The sequence below is a fragment of the Plutella xylostella genome, chromosome 31 (genome assembly GCF_932276165.1).
Source record: "Plutella xylostella chromosome 31, ilPluXylo3.1, whole genome shotgun sequence".
Classification (NCBI taxonomy): Eukaryota; Metazoa; Arthropoda; class Insecta; order Lepidoptera; family Plutellidae; genus Plutella; species Plutella xylostella.
In genome coordinates, this window is record NC_064011.1 from 6,138,830 (window position 1) to 6,153,277 (window position 14,448).

The following is a 14,448-nucleotide window of genomic DNA, read 5'->3' on the forward strand; positions in this document are numbered from 1 at the left end:
AAAAAAAAAAAAAAACATGAAAAAACCTGCTCCCCATATGGTGACAATAAATTCAAATTTGCCTAGGTCAAAATTACCTACATATTAGACGACGACGCTACAAAATCGGAACGATGGTAGATACAGACAGGCACTAGACAGACCACGTATATACGCAACACAGGTCAAACCTATAAGATCCTATCTTTTCCTACGGGTGGTGAAGAATGGTAAAGTTTTAGGTGTATCTTTTCCTCAACAGTACAATGCATGGTGTGGTATACAAGCTTTTTAGTACAGTCAGTGTCTCGAGATCCAGAGTGACGGGCTAGTGCTTGCTCGGTTACCTAAGACCTAGATTTTAATACTTAATGGACGTTTTCAATCAATTCGACTGATGGATTTGTTTGCCGTGGTCCGTCCTGGGTTTGTGTCCTGACCGGGATAAATGCTAAGCACAGATATTTACTTTATGTCAGTCGTATTACGATATCTCTTTATAAATTTTTATGTATTAATTATTTTATGTTGGTGGTTGGGAATATCACATCAGTGATTTAGTGTTTGCTTCCTGTACCTACATATACATATTTATACTTTACCCAAGTATTTCAACTAGGGTAAATTGATGAAAACCGTTTCACCAATCGATCAATTAAATAATTATGTTACGAACTTGAACTAGCTGAAAAAATTGCTTTTAAGAGCTTGATTGAAACGCTGAAAAATTTCGGATCAATATAGGAAAATACTTTCCACGGCCATGGTCAATAAAAAAATGCTTTCACTGTAGGTACTTAACCTTGTAGGGAAAATTCTTGAGAAAACAATCCATTCTGAAAGCCGGCACTCTGTGGTAGAAACGTGCATTTTGTATTTTTGCCAGTGTTTCTTGTAATTTCTGGTTTTGTTGAAGAAACTACTTAACTATGGTGTTTAATATTTACTCCGCCGTGGCTTCGCCTTCAAAACTCAGCACTTTAAGCAGGTGAGTGCTATATATTATACATATCACCATCTTCATTGTCATCCAACAAAATCCAATCCTGGACAAAAATACCCTTAAATAACTTTATCTGGTAGGTGTCCCTTTCACAGGAGCTAGGCTGGCTGAGCTGAAATTAGTAAAAAGGTTCCACTCGAGAGAGTCACGTACAGGAGCTTCATCCCCGTCAGAATAAAATAGAATATAATATCTTTCTCAATGTAGAACCACAAAAAATGAGTTTTTCCAAAATATGCTTTTGCTGTAAGTTATCCGTGATAAATAAATAAAAGGTGGTGGGGTAGATTTTCCTAAAAAGATGCGTTACTTGTTACACGTGTTTCTAATACTTTCTGTTACCCCAATGAAACCTACCTTCTATAAGTATGCACAATGCATATAACTAGGGGGAGGTCAAATTTCCATCATGCAGGCATAAATCTTAACTCCTACTTCTTATTTAATATGCCAATTTTAGTCCTTTCACATAGGTACTTTTAAATGTCTAGATACTAGAACATAACTACTTTATTTATAAAAGAAACGAGCGAACTGATTACATATAAGTACCTACAGGATCTTTATCTTAGTCTAGGTAACTAGTCGCTAAATAGTTATGAAAAAAGCTAGAAAGCGCACGGCAACCTTGAAAAAGCTAACTGATTTGCGTTCTCCATGACAAAGTTTCAAGAAACAAAAGCTGTGTCCACCCGTATCGCTCGGCCGCCATTTTGCCTCGCAAGTATCAAGATTTGTTGAGCACGCCATCACCGACTTGTATACGTAATTTCTTGGCTCAACCCTTGAGAAATCAGCACAAACAGTCCAAGTTGGAACGCTAACTGTACCGCGCGTGTATAGTGACCCCAATTATGGCGGGAACTGTGTTTTTTCATTTCCATAAACAAAACTCTTTTTGGCTGTTTGAGTGCGAACCGTTGCGATAAAAGAATATTTTACTGGCCACAGATGTCTGTTGTCATTCACAGTTGGTTACATTGTTGTCTGTGTAAAATAAGAAAAAGAAAATGAGACGCCATGTTGTCTTTGTTTACCGCATGTTTGTTTTCCCGCCGAAATTAAGTTTGATTTTTGATTCATTTTAAAGCGTTCAATTTATCTAAAGAAATATGATTCATAACCGGACTGTTTATATTTTGCCAAATGAACTTTTACCGAAGCGATATGATTCGTCTAACGGGTAAATATTCTCGAGTTCTTACAGTTTCGAAACCTGCTAGGTACATATTAGTAGTTAATACGTAGGTACTTAGTTTAGGTATTATTATAATCAACATAGGTAATGCTAATCTTATCTTAGTTATATAGAAGTTTATAATATTTTAAAAATATGTAGCTCATGCTGAAAATTATTCCAGTTGAAAGGTCAAACGTCTATAACGTGATGGAATAAATGTCACGACTTAACTTTTATAACTACCTAATACCTACCTGTTAATTTCATAAAACTTTACCAACTTAACAACGTTAACTGTTGTGCTTTTTAGATTTGTAAACCTACTCAAAGTAGGTTATTGAACAGGTGGCTTGCAGCTGTTTCAGAACTGCACTTAAAAATGACCGTCTCTCGAGCTATCTACAAGAAGCTTTTTAAGTAATAAAGTCTCCTCGATTGTCTAAGTCTCATCATGTTTCGTTTTTATCCTCAGCTTCCCTCAAAGCACAAGCACAACACCCAAACCGCCAGCCCGAGCCAAACATTCAGCTCAATCCAAGAACTCATCCACAAACAACGAGAAACCACCACCAGACTCCAAGGAAGAATCCCCTGACCCAAACATGAAGCAGCCAAACATTTGCTCAAGGCTCATGAGTAAATGTGCTGCTAAATGCTGCCCGTGCTGCGTGAAGCCTGATGCTGAAGATATGGAGAAGATCGCGAAGGTGGAAGAAGGGAAGGTGGGGTGGATGAGCAAGATCAACTGCTGTAAGAAGAAGGAAGTTGATGCAGAGAGTATGGGGACGGATGCCGAAGCGGGTTTTCGGAAAGTAAGTGCAGCTATTGTCAGATTAAATCAAAAATCGATTCTCAACAATAAAAGATTTCAAGTTTAAGTCAGAACGCATATATTCAACCAAGCATTATCATAAAAGTTGACGGCTTCCGACAAGAGGTTGCGGCAAACGACCTGCATATCGCTACGTCACTACTTATACGGAATACTTGGGCAGCTGGCAGCTAGTGACGACACTCTGCTGTAACCATACACGCCTACCGCCAATTTGGATTTTAAACCATATTACCTACCATAAAAAAGAAATACCTACCTGCGTTTACCAGGTGTTTATAACGGAATAAGGCACATCTATTTATATGTCTTTTGACAGCCTCTTGCTTTTACCGACCCAAATCTGTAAGTTTTGATGATAAGGCCTTCTACAAGAATTTTACACAACGTTTCCTCCCGCAGGTGAGCATAGACTTCGAAAACGAGACAAAGACGAAGCGCAAGCGCAAGTTCCGCGACATCCTGTGCGGGTGCTGCGGGCGCAGCCGGCGCGTGTCCGACGCGGGCAGCGCGGCCGAGGTCGGCTGCTGCGGGCGCCGGCGGCAGGTGGTCGAGCGACGGGATAGTATACTGAGCGATAGACCGCCTACCACGTGAGTCTTTGCTGTAGTTATAGGGATATGGGTGAAGCTGAATAATTTGTCATTGGTCTTCCTCGTGTCAAAGGTAAAAAGTAAGATTCAAAGGTCATACCTAACATAAAATGAACGGGACAGTATTCTTAGGGTGTCAGTGACCAACACTTTAGCTATAGGATTTGTGCACGATGAGGTCGGCTGCTGCGGGTGACGGTGACAGGTGGTCGAGCGGCGGGATAGTATACTGAGTGACAGACCGCCTACCACGTGAGTTTCTTCTCTTAGCGTGTCGGTGACAAACACTTGAGCTATTAGGGTTAGTGCCCGAGGTCGGCTGCTGCGGGCGACGGCGGCAGGTGGTCGAGCGGCGGGATAGCATACTGAGCGATCGGCCGCCTACCACGTGAGTTTTAGACTTATTATTGCACAGGGATTTTAGGAAAATGGCTTGCAAAATAAGAGAGCTACCACAATCTCAAAGTCAAAGACCCGATCCTGCTGCTGGGATGGCAGGCAGTAAACGCTACGTTTGCATGTTTGTATTTTCACACGAAAACACATCCATACTGCATAATATTTAGTATGTCAGTGGAAGACAAGGTGGTGGAGACAAACCAGACACCTTTCTTAGATAGGTACTTGCAAGATATGTAATTCTGGCTAGCTTCGCTGTATCTAATGGAGATTTCAGAAATCATATTGACGATGACGAATTTCCATTGTTCCGCTATACCAGACCATATCAGAAAATATTTGACACGAATTTCATTTTAATAAAGAGATAATATTGCTAAAATCGATAAAGCACTTTCGCCAAAATAACCATGACGTTTTTTAAGAATCTAAGTATGTGTTTTTTGTCTGTGAATGAGCGATGACAAGCTGGTTAATTTTCAACGCTACATTATCTAGAGAAAGTTATTAAATTTAACGCATTAATCGGTATACGCCACACTGGAAATACCTAGCTTTTTTCCATCCTAGCTTTCATATTCATATATCAAATACCTACAACTTTTATATAACAAGAGCCATCGGCAATAAGCCATTTCTAAAGTCTGATATTTATTCTCAGATAAGTATCTTCAACAGTCGATTGTCCCGCAATTAAGTGACGTATCGTTCTATTGGCGGGACAATCGACTATTGATGAACCCTTCAGATAAAAAACAGACTTTAGATATCTCATAGATAAAACTTACGTCAAAGTACCTAGATCTAACCAAAATGCCATACAATCAAAACCCTCAACCATTACTAGTGAATGAAATTTTCATGTTTTCACACAGATGCTGCGACAACCGCGTGTTCAACTGGCTGCGGGGCGCGTGCCGGCGCTCGGAGCGCGGCAGCCGGCGCAACAGCATGTTCTCCAAGAACAAGAGCCTCAGCCCCACCATACCCTCCGAGGTAGGCTGCTTGCTGATGCAAATCACAGCTAGATCCTCGAACATACAGTCGCAGTTTGACAATTTCACAAAACTCTTACAGAATAAAATATACCTACAGAGTCGTGAGCACAAGTTTCGATACTCCGTTAGCGTTGCGTATCGTCAACTGTCACTGTCAAAATGTAAGGCAAAGTTAGTTCCAAAAGTGACATTTGTTTTTTCCATGTAAGGTGGAATTTCACAAAACGCTAAACGTATTTAGTAGCCTGTCATACGTCTGTCAGTTAGTACAAAATGTATTTAAAATTTGATTTAAATACGTTTAGCATTTGGTAAAAGTGACCCTTCGTGTAGATTCGAAAATAGCATCGAATCCTATGCTCGCGCCTCAGGACATCGGCCGTTTGAGTGAAGCTATTTCTGAAATGAAATGATACGGATGGTTATGTGACGTCTTATTCATTCATAATTTTGTCACACAAGTAGGTATATTTTAAACAGTTGCAGTTGGACTGGAATCCTAGAGATAATTTTGTAAAATATATTGAAGATTCAAGATGGAAACACAGTTAAACAAAACACCATTCAAGACTACTTAGACTGAAATGCATTTTCCATCTACAGTAACTACACTGCTGGAAAGGCTATCAAAATTAACATTTAGTTCGATAAATTATGACGTCCACATCAACCAACTTGACTGTTGACCTACCATACGGATATCACCAAATCTGAATTGCAGTTTAATTATACATTTAACACTGTTTGACCCACATTTCTTGACGTCCATGATTTAACTTCAAACGGACTGGAACACACGTAACATACATTCGATAGAAACTACAATATGTATTGTGTAAAACATTTTACAGTCACATTTGGGTCAAGGGGTGGCCCCGCGTTGGGCGCCAATTTCAGAATTCACTTTCGATATTACTTTACAATACTGATACTGCATTACTTGGCATGGATGGTGAAAACTTTTTAGTTAGTCTTATAAGAATTTCTTGTCTCAGCAGTTTGTAAGGAAGGACTAAATTATGTTTATATCATTTATAATTTCCTAATCTTATTTCCATTCCATCTCGGCCACCTTTCGTAAGTAAAGTCGGACTACAATTACTTATTGAACAAATGCAAACCGAAGAAGTGGTGACTAAATCACATTTACACCGGCCACATTTATATTCCAGCTTACTAGCTGTCCTTGAGATAATTTTCATGCTTTAACATGAAACGACTGCATAGAACCATGTTTTACTGTTAATCGCTGGAAAATACTTATGAAACTTTCAGTTGACGTCACATTCAGCGAGCATGAAAATTACTTATCAGCTCGTAAACTTAAATAGAACGATTAATACTTTACAGAACTATATTATAAAGAACATGATATAACTTTGAAAGAAAATCGTAGATTTAAAATAATTCTTATTAGTTAGTTATGATCGTGAAAAAGTAAGAAGTCATCTAAAACATCTAATACCATACTGTAGATAAGCACATACATATACTTAAAATGTGTGTAAAGATAGACTACGCTATAACGTCTGGTAGTTGAAAAGTCCAATCGCCTCTTGCTAAGTCGGTCAGCCTAGTTCGACCTGGGTAGGTAATGTTCGTTTCATATTCTCACAAGTAGTTCGCGTGTGAAACTTGCCTTCATTATGCGAAGGGTCATTGATTTATTCGAGTGGACTACAGGACGTCGCTAAGGTCAGCTATAGTGACGTGGCGGTCATTTTTGAATAAACATGGCGTCGTTGTAACGGTCATTTTTGATTTTGAGTCATAGCGTCTGACATTAGATTGGTACCTATTATGATTCACGAAAAGTAGCTTTTGCATGTTCATAATCATCCTACAAATATTATATCAAATGATAAAACGTCTTAACCTTTTTGTAGGGTTTTATTAAGATGAAAAAAACAAAGTTCTCATACATTTTAAGGGCTGCAATGCAAATACCAGTACGTAAACTGAAGTTACACATTGCGTGTAAACAAAAAGTTTGTAAAGAACAAGATTGTAATCTTTTGCTTAGTTCTTGTGCTGGTATACAGTATAAGTATAAATAATTATGATGTTATGACGCGTTTTAGCTTAATATAAAAAGGGGTTAGTCAACACAAGGTCAAAACATTTAGTTGGCCTACATTTTTCCAATATTTTAATCATAGGGTTCTTTATACGTTTTCACATAATGTAATGCCCTGTGTTAGGCCACTGTAGGTAGGTATATCTTCTGGGTATTAATCAATGGGTATTATCAATACCCTAATAAAATTACTCAGATACTTCGATAAAAAACATAGGTAACTACTTAGACATGCTTTAAATGTAGGTAATAAACAATGTCCTAAAGGACCTAATAAATTATAATTATTATCCTACTGATAGTCGAGTAGTTAGGTGCTAATTACAAAATAAATACAGGGTAGTGGGCAGAAGGCCACCCTTTATTCAAACACGTATGAAAGCTATAACTAGTGTGTGTATTCGATTGATTGTAATCGTCCATCATAGTAGTCACTTTTGCCAGTCGATGTTTGATTTTTCTATAGACGACAGCAGTTAGTTACCTATTTCATTTCTTCACCAAAGTAAAATAAAAACTTTAAAGTTAAAATGGTGATAAAAACAGTCAAATTTGAAGTTTCAAGTTTACCTTACCTAATAAAATTCTATAGCTACGCATAACAGAGACTTTTACCATTTACGTGTCAGTGAAATTAACAATCACCTAAGCTAGCTGAAGCATTCAGTTTACTACCTAATCTCGAAGGACTAAACGTGTAAGACAATAAACCCTATGATGTCCCTCGCCGTGAGTGAACCGGTGACCCCCGCGGTATCCCCGCAACCTTCTAGAAAGCACCGGCAGTTCCTCACCACTGATCTCATGAAGAGAGACACAGACCTCGATGATGATGTCACGGTAATGCGTTTAGTTACGGAAGCAGCGATAGAATTTATGCATTAGCTATCCTGGATTTTTTGTTGTCATCTTATCTAACTGATGTTATCTGAAAAAGTTTCAGGACTTAGTTACTTAGGTGATACTATTTGGTGATAGTTTATGATAAGTTATTGATGAAGTTATCTTTGAAAGGTATAGTTACTACAATTGAGATTATTTCTGCGATTACGATATTCTGATGATAGATTCTGTAGGTACTTGTTATTAGTGAAATAAACAGGAGGTTTTCTGGAGCAAAAATAATACTTAGGTATTTATTTCTTTTGTAAGTATAGGATAAATTATATTTCACACTAAACATAAAACACGAGTATCGAATAGTTTGTAAATACCTGGTCATAAACTCTGTACACTAACAATATTTTTGTGTCATTTTATAAATAGAAAATTTAAATAAATAATTAATACTTTTAAAATAATGTTTTTTATTTAAAAGATTAAATTTAACTTTCTATTCGATTCAGATTGATTCTTACGCGTACGAGATTATGAGAAAGGTATTATATCATAGAATAGTAGTTTGATTGTAGATAGGACAAATGCGTATCTATAAAATATTAGTGTAATAAATAGTTCTAACACTGTAATTATTTAATTAGGATAAACCTGAATATCATAACACCGTACCTATGTAGAATAATATGTAAAAATTGCCAGTTCACAGTTTAGCAAGTATAGATAACTACCGTAAATTAGAATTATATCTGTAAAGACTGCAGCAGGGCGAAAGAATTATTGCTATAGCCGTAAGAGAAGCATCTCATTGTAATTTGGTATGCCATATTTGTGGTATTGATTCTAAATTACTTTTACTTAAGTTCACAACAGAAACTGTATATTTCCTTTGTTCCCAGCCAGTCACACCTCAACCAGTCACACTGTTACTCGTTGGGAATTTTATGTTCAAAATTCCCATCAGTCCACACTCTGTTACTCGTTGAAACACGTTTTTCCTTCATTCCCAACGTGTCACATACAACTGTAACACTGTAACTAGTTGGGATTATAAAAATGAAAATTCCCAACAAGTCACAGTAACTTGTTGGGATTTTCCACCATAGACAAAACCGATTATAGAATAGAATAGAATAAGTACACTTTATTTGTACACCCAAAAAGATTAATAAAATACACAAGTTGTAACTTAATTTGGATGCGGAAAGCTAAATATCGCATCTAGTGGCGTGCTTTGGGAGAGGCCTACGTCCAGCAAAGGACTGCTATAGGCTAATGATGATGAACTTAATTAGGGTACTAAAGACGGTCTTATCACTAAAAGCGATCTCTGCCAGACAACCTTTGGATGGAGGGAATAAGAGATTAAGGTAGATGGCGATAGTGAAAACTCAAGTCTTTTGAGCCAATACAAGAGTCTAATGGATCTGAATTCCACCATATGCGATAACTTATAACTACTACATGGCTGTTATGCAAAATAGTAATATTAAGTGTTGTGTAACTAGTTTAAGTTTTCCGAATCGGTGTTGGTCCCCAATTTTTTGCCATTATTTTAAGATCATCTGCATCTTCCGTCTATGTCCGAGGCGCGCCCGCGGTGTAAGCGCCAGATCATCATTAATCTGAGGTACTTGATCTGAGTACCATGGAAGTACTTACCTAATTATTTCTTCATGGTGGAGCAGAGCAGATATGAGTCGATAATATCAAACTGCCATAATGTCACCTCCACGCAAAATTTGGGAAATGAAAGTTTTCATTTTCTCTATTATTTTATGGCTACTGCTACTACCCACCCAGTATCAATCATTCATAGAAATGTGAAAAAGAAAAAAAAGTGTTGATTTTATAATTCGGTTTTGATTTTATAATTTTATTGTTAACTAGTTTAATAAAACTTATTTGATTGTTCGGAATAATTATTTCTATTTTCATACTTTTTCAAGAAACGAAATAAAAAAATACGTAACAATAAATACTAATATAAGTCACAGTACCTATCACTGGTTAGGCGTCATCAAAATTCATCATCACTGAACAAATCTTAACGAGTAACGGGAGAACAGTTGGGAATTTTCTAGTTCATTTTCCCATCCAGTTACAGAGGCTGGTTTGGAATTCAGAAATAAAGCATTCCCAACGAGTAACACTCCCATCGAGTAACACTGTGACTAGATGGCACACATTTCATGAAGAATTCCCAACGGTATACAGTGTGACAGGTTTGATGTGTGACTCGATGGGAACAAAGGGTATATTTCACGTATATTCCGTACAATGGTCATTGTTGTATCGTATTTAGTCAAATATAATTTTAAAATATAACTGATGTATTTAGATTTTCCAATATTAGCTATTAACTTAAAAGTATGTACCTATAGATTTCACGAAGCAGTTAATAGTCACCAACAGAGACATTGTAAAACTCTCAAGCCATATACAATATTGGCTGAATTTTACAATTTCTCTGATAGAATGTGCACCTTCATTACACACCATTATAAATTGCTAATAAATTGCCATTCATCTACAGGATAACAGGCCGAAGCTCGATCCGTCTCTGATAGAACACTCCAGTACAATGAGGGGGGCTATCCCGATCTTGCCGCAAGCCCTCGCCTACTTGTGTCTCGTCTGCAACGTCATTGTACCTGGACTCGGTACGTATTTTGTGCATACTACCTACTGTTATTTTTATCGAATTCACTTCTGCATTATTGTTAAAGGCACAAATGTGCAAAGATTCATAGCTGTTGTGTAGCACGGAAATTATATAACTAACTATATCATCCAAGTAAGAATTACTTCACACCTCACACTTGAAATATTTTTTTGAGTGCTGAAATAGTCAGCATTACATTGGAATAGGAATTTTTCATTCAGAAATATAATTCATTGTCGTTATAAGTATTTCTACCTACTAACTAAGAATTTAGTCACGTAAAAGTAAAATGAATTAGATGTTCCCCAAGCTGATATCCAATGTTTTTAATAGCTTATTACAAATGTAAAAATAAATAATAAAAATAAAATGTCTCCGTTTTCTTTATAGGAACTGTATTCAGTGGAATGTTTTGCCTTTGCTTCGGAATACCGCGATTTGGAGCTCACGATGGACCCAGACCCAGAATAGGTAAGAACACATTAAATTTCAAAGCTTAGTACCTAGATTCTGAAATTAAATAGGTACATAAAGCATCATTTTCTCAATTCCCTCGTTTATCAGTTTCATCACTGAATCTACCGTAACGCCATTGACTTCATACTAATGTTACGTCTATCTATTGTTAGTAAAAAACGTAATTATCACTTCATCGAGTACTTTCCATGTACCTACACACCCAGTCTAAATTTACCCTATCCTGTTCCAGGTGCGTTTGTGATGAACCTGTTTGTGGGAGCGGGACAGCTGTTCACGGTGCTGTTCTGTCTGGTTGGCTGGGGCTGGTCGATCTGGTGGGGCGTCATCATGATACGAGTTTCAAGTGAGTCACCTACATTATTACTATGGTTTTTATACTATTGTGAAACTGGTTAATTGCCTATTTAGCAAGCCAGCCAAGTAAATTTTCCTATTTATACTAATTGTTAAACTGGCTGGAAACTTATTTACCTAGCACAAACTAAGTTTATCGCAGTTAAATGTCCAAATCTTTCATAGTGAAGATTTTGCCAAGTGTTGGCGCCCAGACGTGGGACTAATATTGGCGCCCAACATGGGACTACGTTGGCGCCCAAACATGGAGCTTTGTTGGCGCCCAAATGTGGGAATGCGTTGGCACCCAAACATGGGGTTATAACTAAATAACATTCAAAGCATTATTTAAATAACCACAACTAAATGGCTATATATTTTAAATAATGCCATACACTTAAATAAGTAAATATCCAGCAGACTTAGTTGCACTAATTGTTTTGTTAACGAGCTAGTATAATCTCGGCCGTAACTTGGTCACGCAAAAAGCTATTTAGATATTTGTCACTAAGGCCCACCTCTATGACATTGTTGTACCCAGTTATTAGTGCTATCCATTAAATAATTATTATGCTGTACTTATGCTCATAGATGACTATCTATTGACAAAGTAAATAATGGTTAGCCAAATCATCATCAAAAATCTACCCATAAACTTTCCTAATAGAAACAAACACAAAGTTAGACTATATTGCAATTTTTAACAGGAAAGTACCGTCGTCTAAAAGCGGAAGCGGAAGCGGCGGCGGCTGCGGAGGCGGCGCAGGCGGCGCCTCCCGTCACCACCAACAACCACGCAAGAGTCTAGCCGCCATCTTGAAAAGTGTGGTTAGAGTAAATGAAATTATATGGAGTAACGTAACTTACCTAGTAATGTTAGTACGAGAAATACTCAAGAGTCGGTTTGTAAATGAATTTGTACTGTTCGGAAGAGTATTTTAGAGATCCAAGAGTACGAACCAAATCCATGGAATAATGTATTGGAGATCAAAATTACTGCAGGAATACCTATAACTTTATCGGCTATTCCTATCCTATACTGACCTATGTAAGATTGGTCGAAAAATGTTAAATATCTTTAGATCGTTTGCTAACTACCATTATACAGTTACTTAAGATTCGACGATGAGGACTCGCAAACAATGTAAAGCAAAATGATACTTTAAAGCCGTAGCTTCCTGAGCGTCTTTGTTGTCGCCCGAGCCGTGGTGAAACAATAACTAAAACTAAAATTTTAGGACGTTTTATGACTATTTAACTGTTTTGTCCCTCCTCTGTCTATGAATAAATAATGGTTAAAAACTCTATCACGTTTCTTGAAAATTATTAATTGTTTCCTGAAAATTTAAGAATTGACGTGATAGTTTATTATAAATCTGAAGACATGGGTAGATTACATAAGATATATTTGAACCTCATACACCTACTGAGTAATGGTTTAAAAAAACTTGGTATGGAAGTATTTCCATTTTCCGGCAATAAAGTCTTTGAATAAGAAAACACATTTTAATACAAAATAACGTAGTTTATAAATAATTCTGCACTTAATTTTAAGCCTCCAGTGCTTCTTAAAGTATTATACACTATAGAAATACTTAATTAGAACTGTAAGATTTAAGGTAAATAAAACCTTTTGTATGTGACCAATACTTTTTCAATGAAATAGCATAGAATATTAAGAAATATAATGACACGGAACATTTTTATGTAGAATAATATATATTATATATGACGAAGGTACCTAAATTTACCGATTAATCAGTTAAATGAATTATATAATTATGTATGAATATCAAAGGTACCTGTTGAATTTCCGAATATAAAAAAAGATAAGTACAATTAAAATATATAATTCACAAATTGGTATGAAGGGGCGTCAAATATCAACTTAAGATATTGTTGTTATTATTTAAGTTATTAAATCAATTATGATTATTAAATAACGATTAATTTTAATGTTAATAAGTTCTTCCATTACATATACTTACTAATGTTATATTTGTAACAAATCATTTCCCTTAATATATTGTATGATTGATTACGATTACTTACCTATTAAATAGCGATTTTAATGTTTATTATATTTACAAGTTGGATGTACAACGAATACTATGTAATAAATGAGTTAATTTGAATATAAGTTATTTTATTTATATCTCTTTAAGATTGCATCAAAGGATAACTAGCGCTGAAAAAAATCCTTTTTAAAAAAATAATGTATTATATATTTTCCAAACGCTTAAGGATCTAAACATGAGAACAACTTTTAAAATAGAACTCGGCAACAGGTTTAAACACTTGCAGGTAGAGGAAAACATCGACAGTGAATGGGCTGTAATCAAAGCCACGATCAAAGATACTGCTCTGAAAGTTCTCGGCAAAAGGAAGAAGAGAAAGCGAAGGAAGTGGTGGACGGACGAATGTGATAGAGCAAGTGAAGAAAAGCGGCATTATAGATTACTAGCAGAACAAGACGAAGAATGGAAGGCGAAGTATGAAGAAGTGAAAAAGGCAACGAGAAACACCATACGAAAGGCTAAGAAAGAACACCTAGAGAACTTAGTAAAAGACATGGAAACACTCATGAACGCCAATGCCACACGCAAGTTCTATCAAGAGCTAAGGTCTGTGAAAAAAGGCTATCAACCAACCTCACAGTTCCTTGAAGACTCGGAAGGGAACTTGGTAACGGATGAGGACAATCGCAAGGACATGTGGCTTAAATATTTCCAGGAGCTACTGAATTGTCCTCCGGTGAACGATCAAAGCCTTGGCATAGGTGAAGATAGTGAGAACCAAGCAGAAGTACAACCACCAAGCATTGATGAAGTAGTAGGCGCCATCACTAGGCTAAAGAACAATAAATGTCCGGGTATTGATAATATCACCGCCGAAGTCTGGAAGCATTGTGGTAATGAGGTACAAGCACGAATACACAAGCTGATTCTGAAGATCTGGGAGACAGAAAGACAGCCGGACGAATGGAATGTTGGCGTTATTTGCCCCATCCACAAAAAGGGATCTAGGAAAAGATGCTCAAACTACCGGGGTATTGCATTGCTGCCGACTGCT

General features: G+C 36.7%; 1 protein-coding gene across 1 annotated transcript in view; it reads left to right on the forward strand.

Moving 5' to 3' along the window:
* LOC105381273 (protein stum) overlaps nucleotides 1-13,511 on the forward strand; it is a 61,115-nt gene extending 47,604 nt beyond the window's left edge. The window contains exons 5-11 of the mRNA XM_038114515.2: nucleotides 2,635-2,974; nucleotides 3,397-3,587; nucleotides 4,862-4,982; nucleotides 10,435-10,561; nucleotides 10,954-11,034; nucleotides 11,273-11,386; nucleotides 12,084-13,511. Coding sequence (XP_037970443.2) covers nucleotides 2,635-2,974; nucleotides 3,397-3,587; nucleotides 4,862-4,982; nucleotides 10,435-10,561; nucleotides 10,954-11,034; nucleotides 11,273-11,386; nucleotides 12,084-12,184 — 1,075 coding nt within the window. The 3' untranslated portion in view covers nucleotides 12,185-13,511. The remainder of the gene's footprint in view (nucleotides 1-2,634; nucleotides 2,975-3,396; nucleotides 3,588-4,861; nucleotides 4,983-10,434; nucleotides 10,562-10,953; nucleotides 11,035-11,272; nucleotides 11,387-12,083) is intronic.
* Nucleotides 13,512-14,448: the final 937 nt, after the last annotated feature.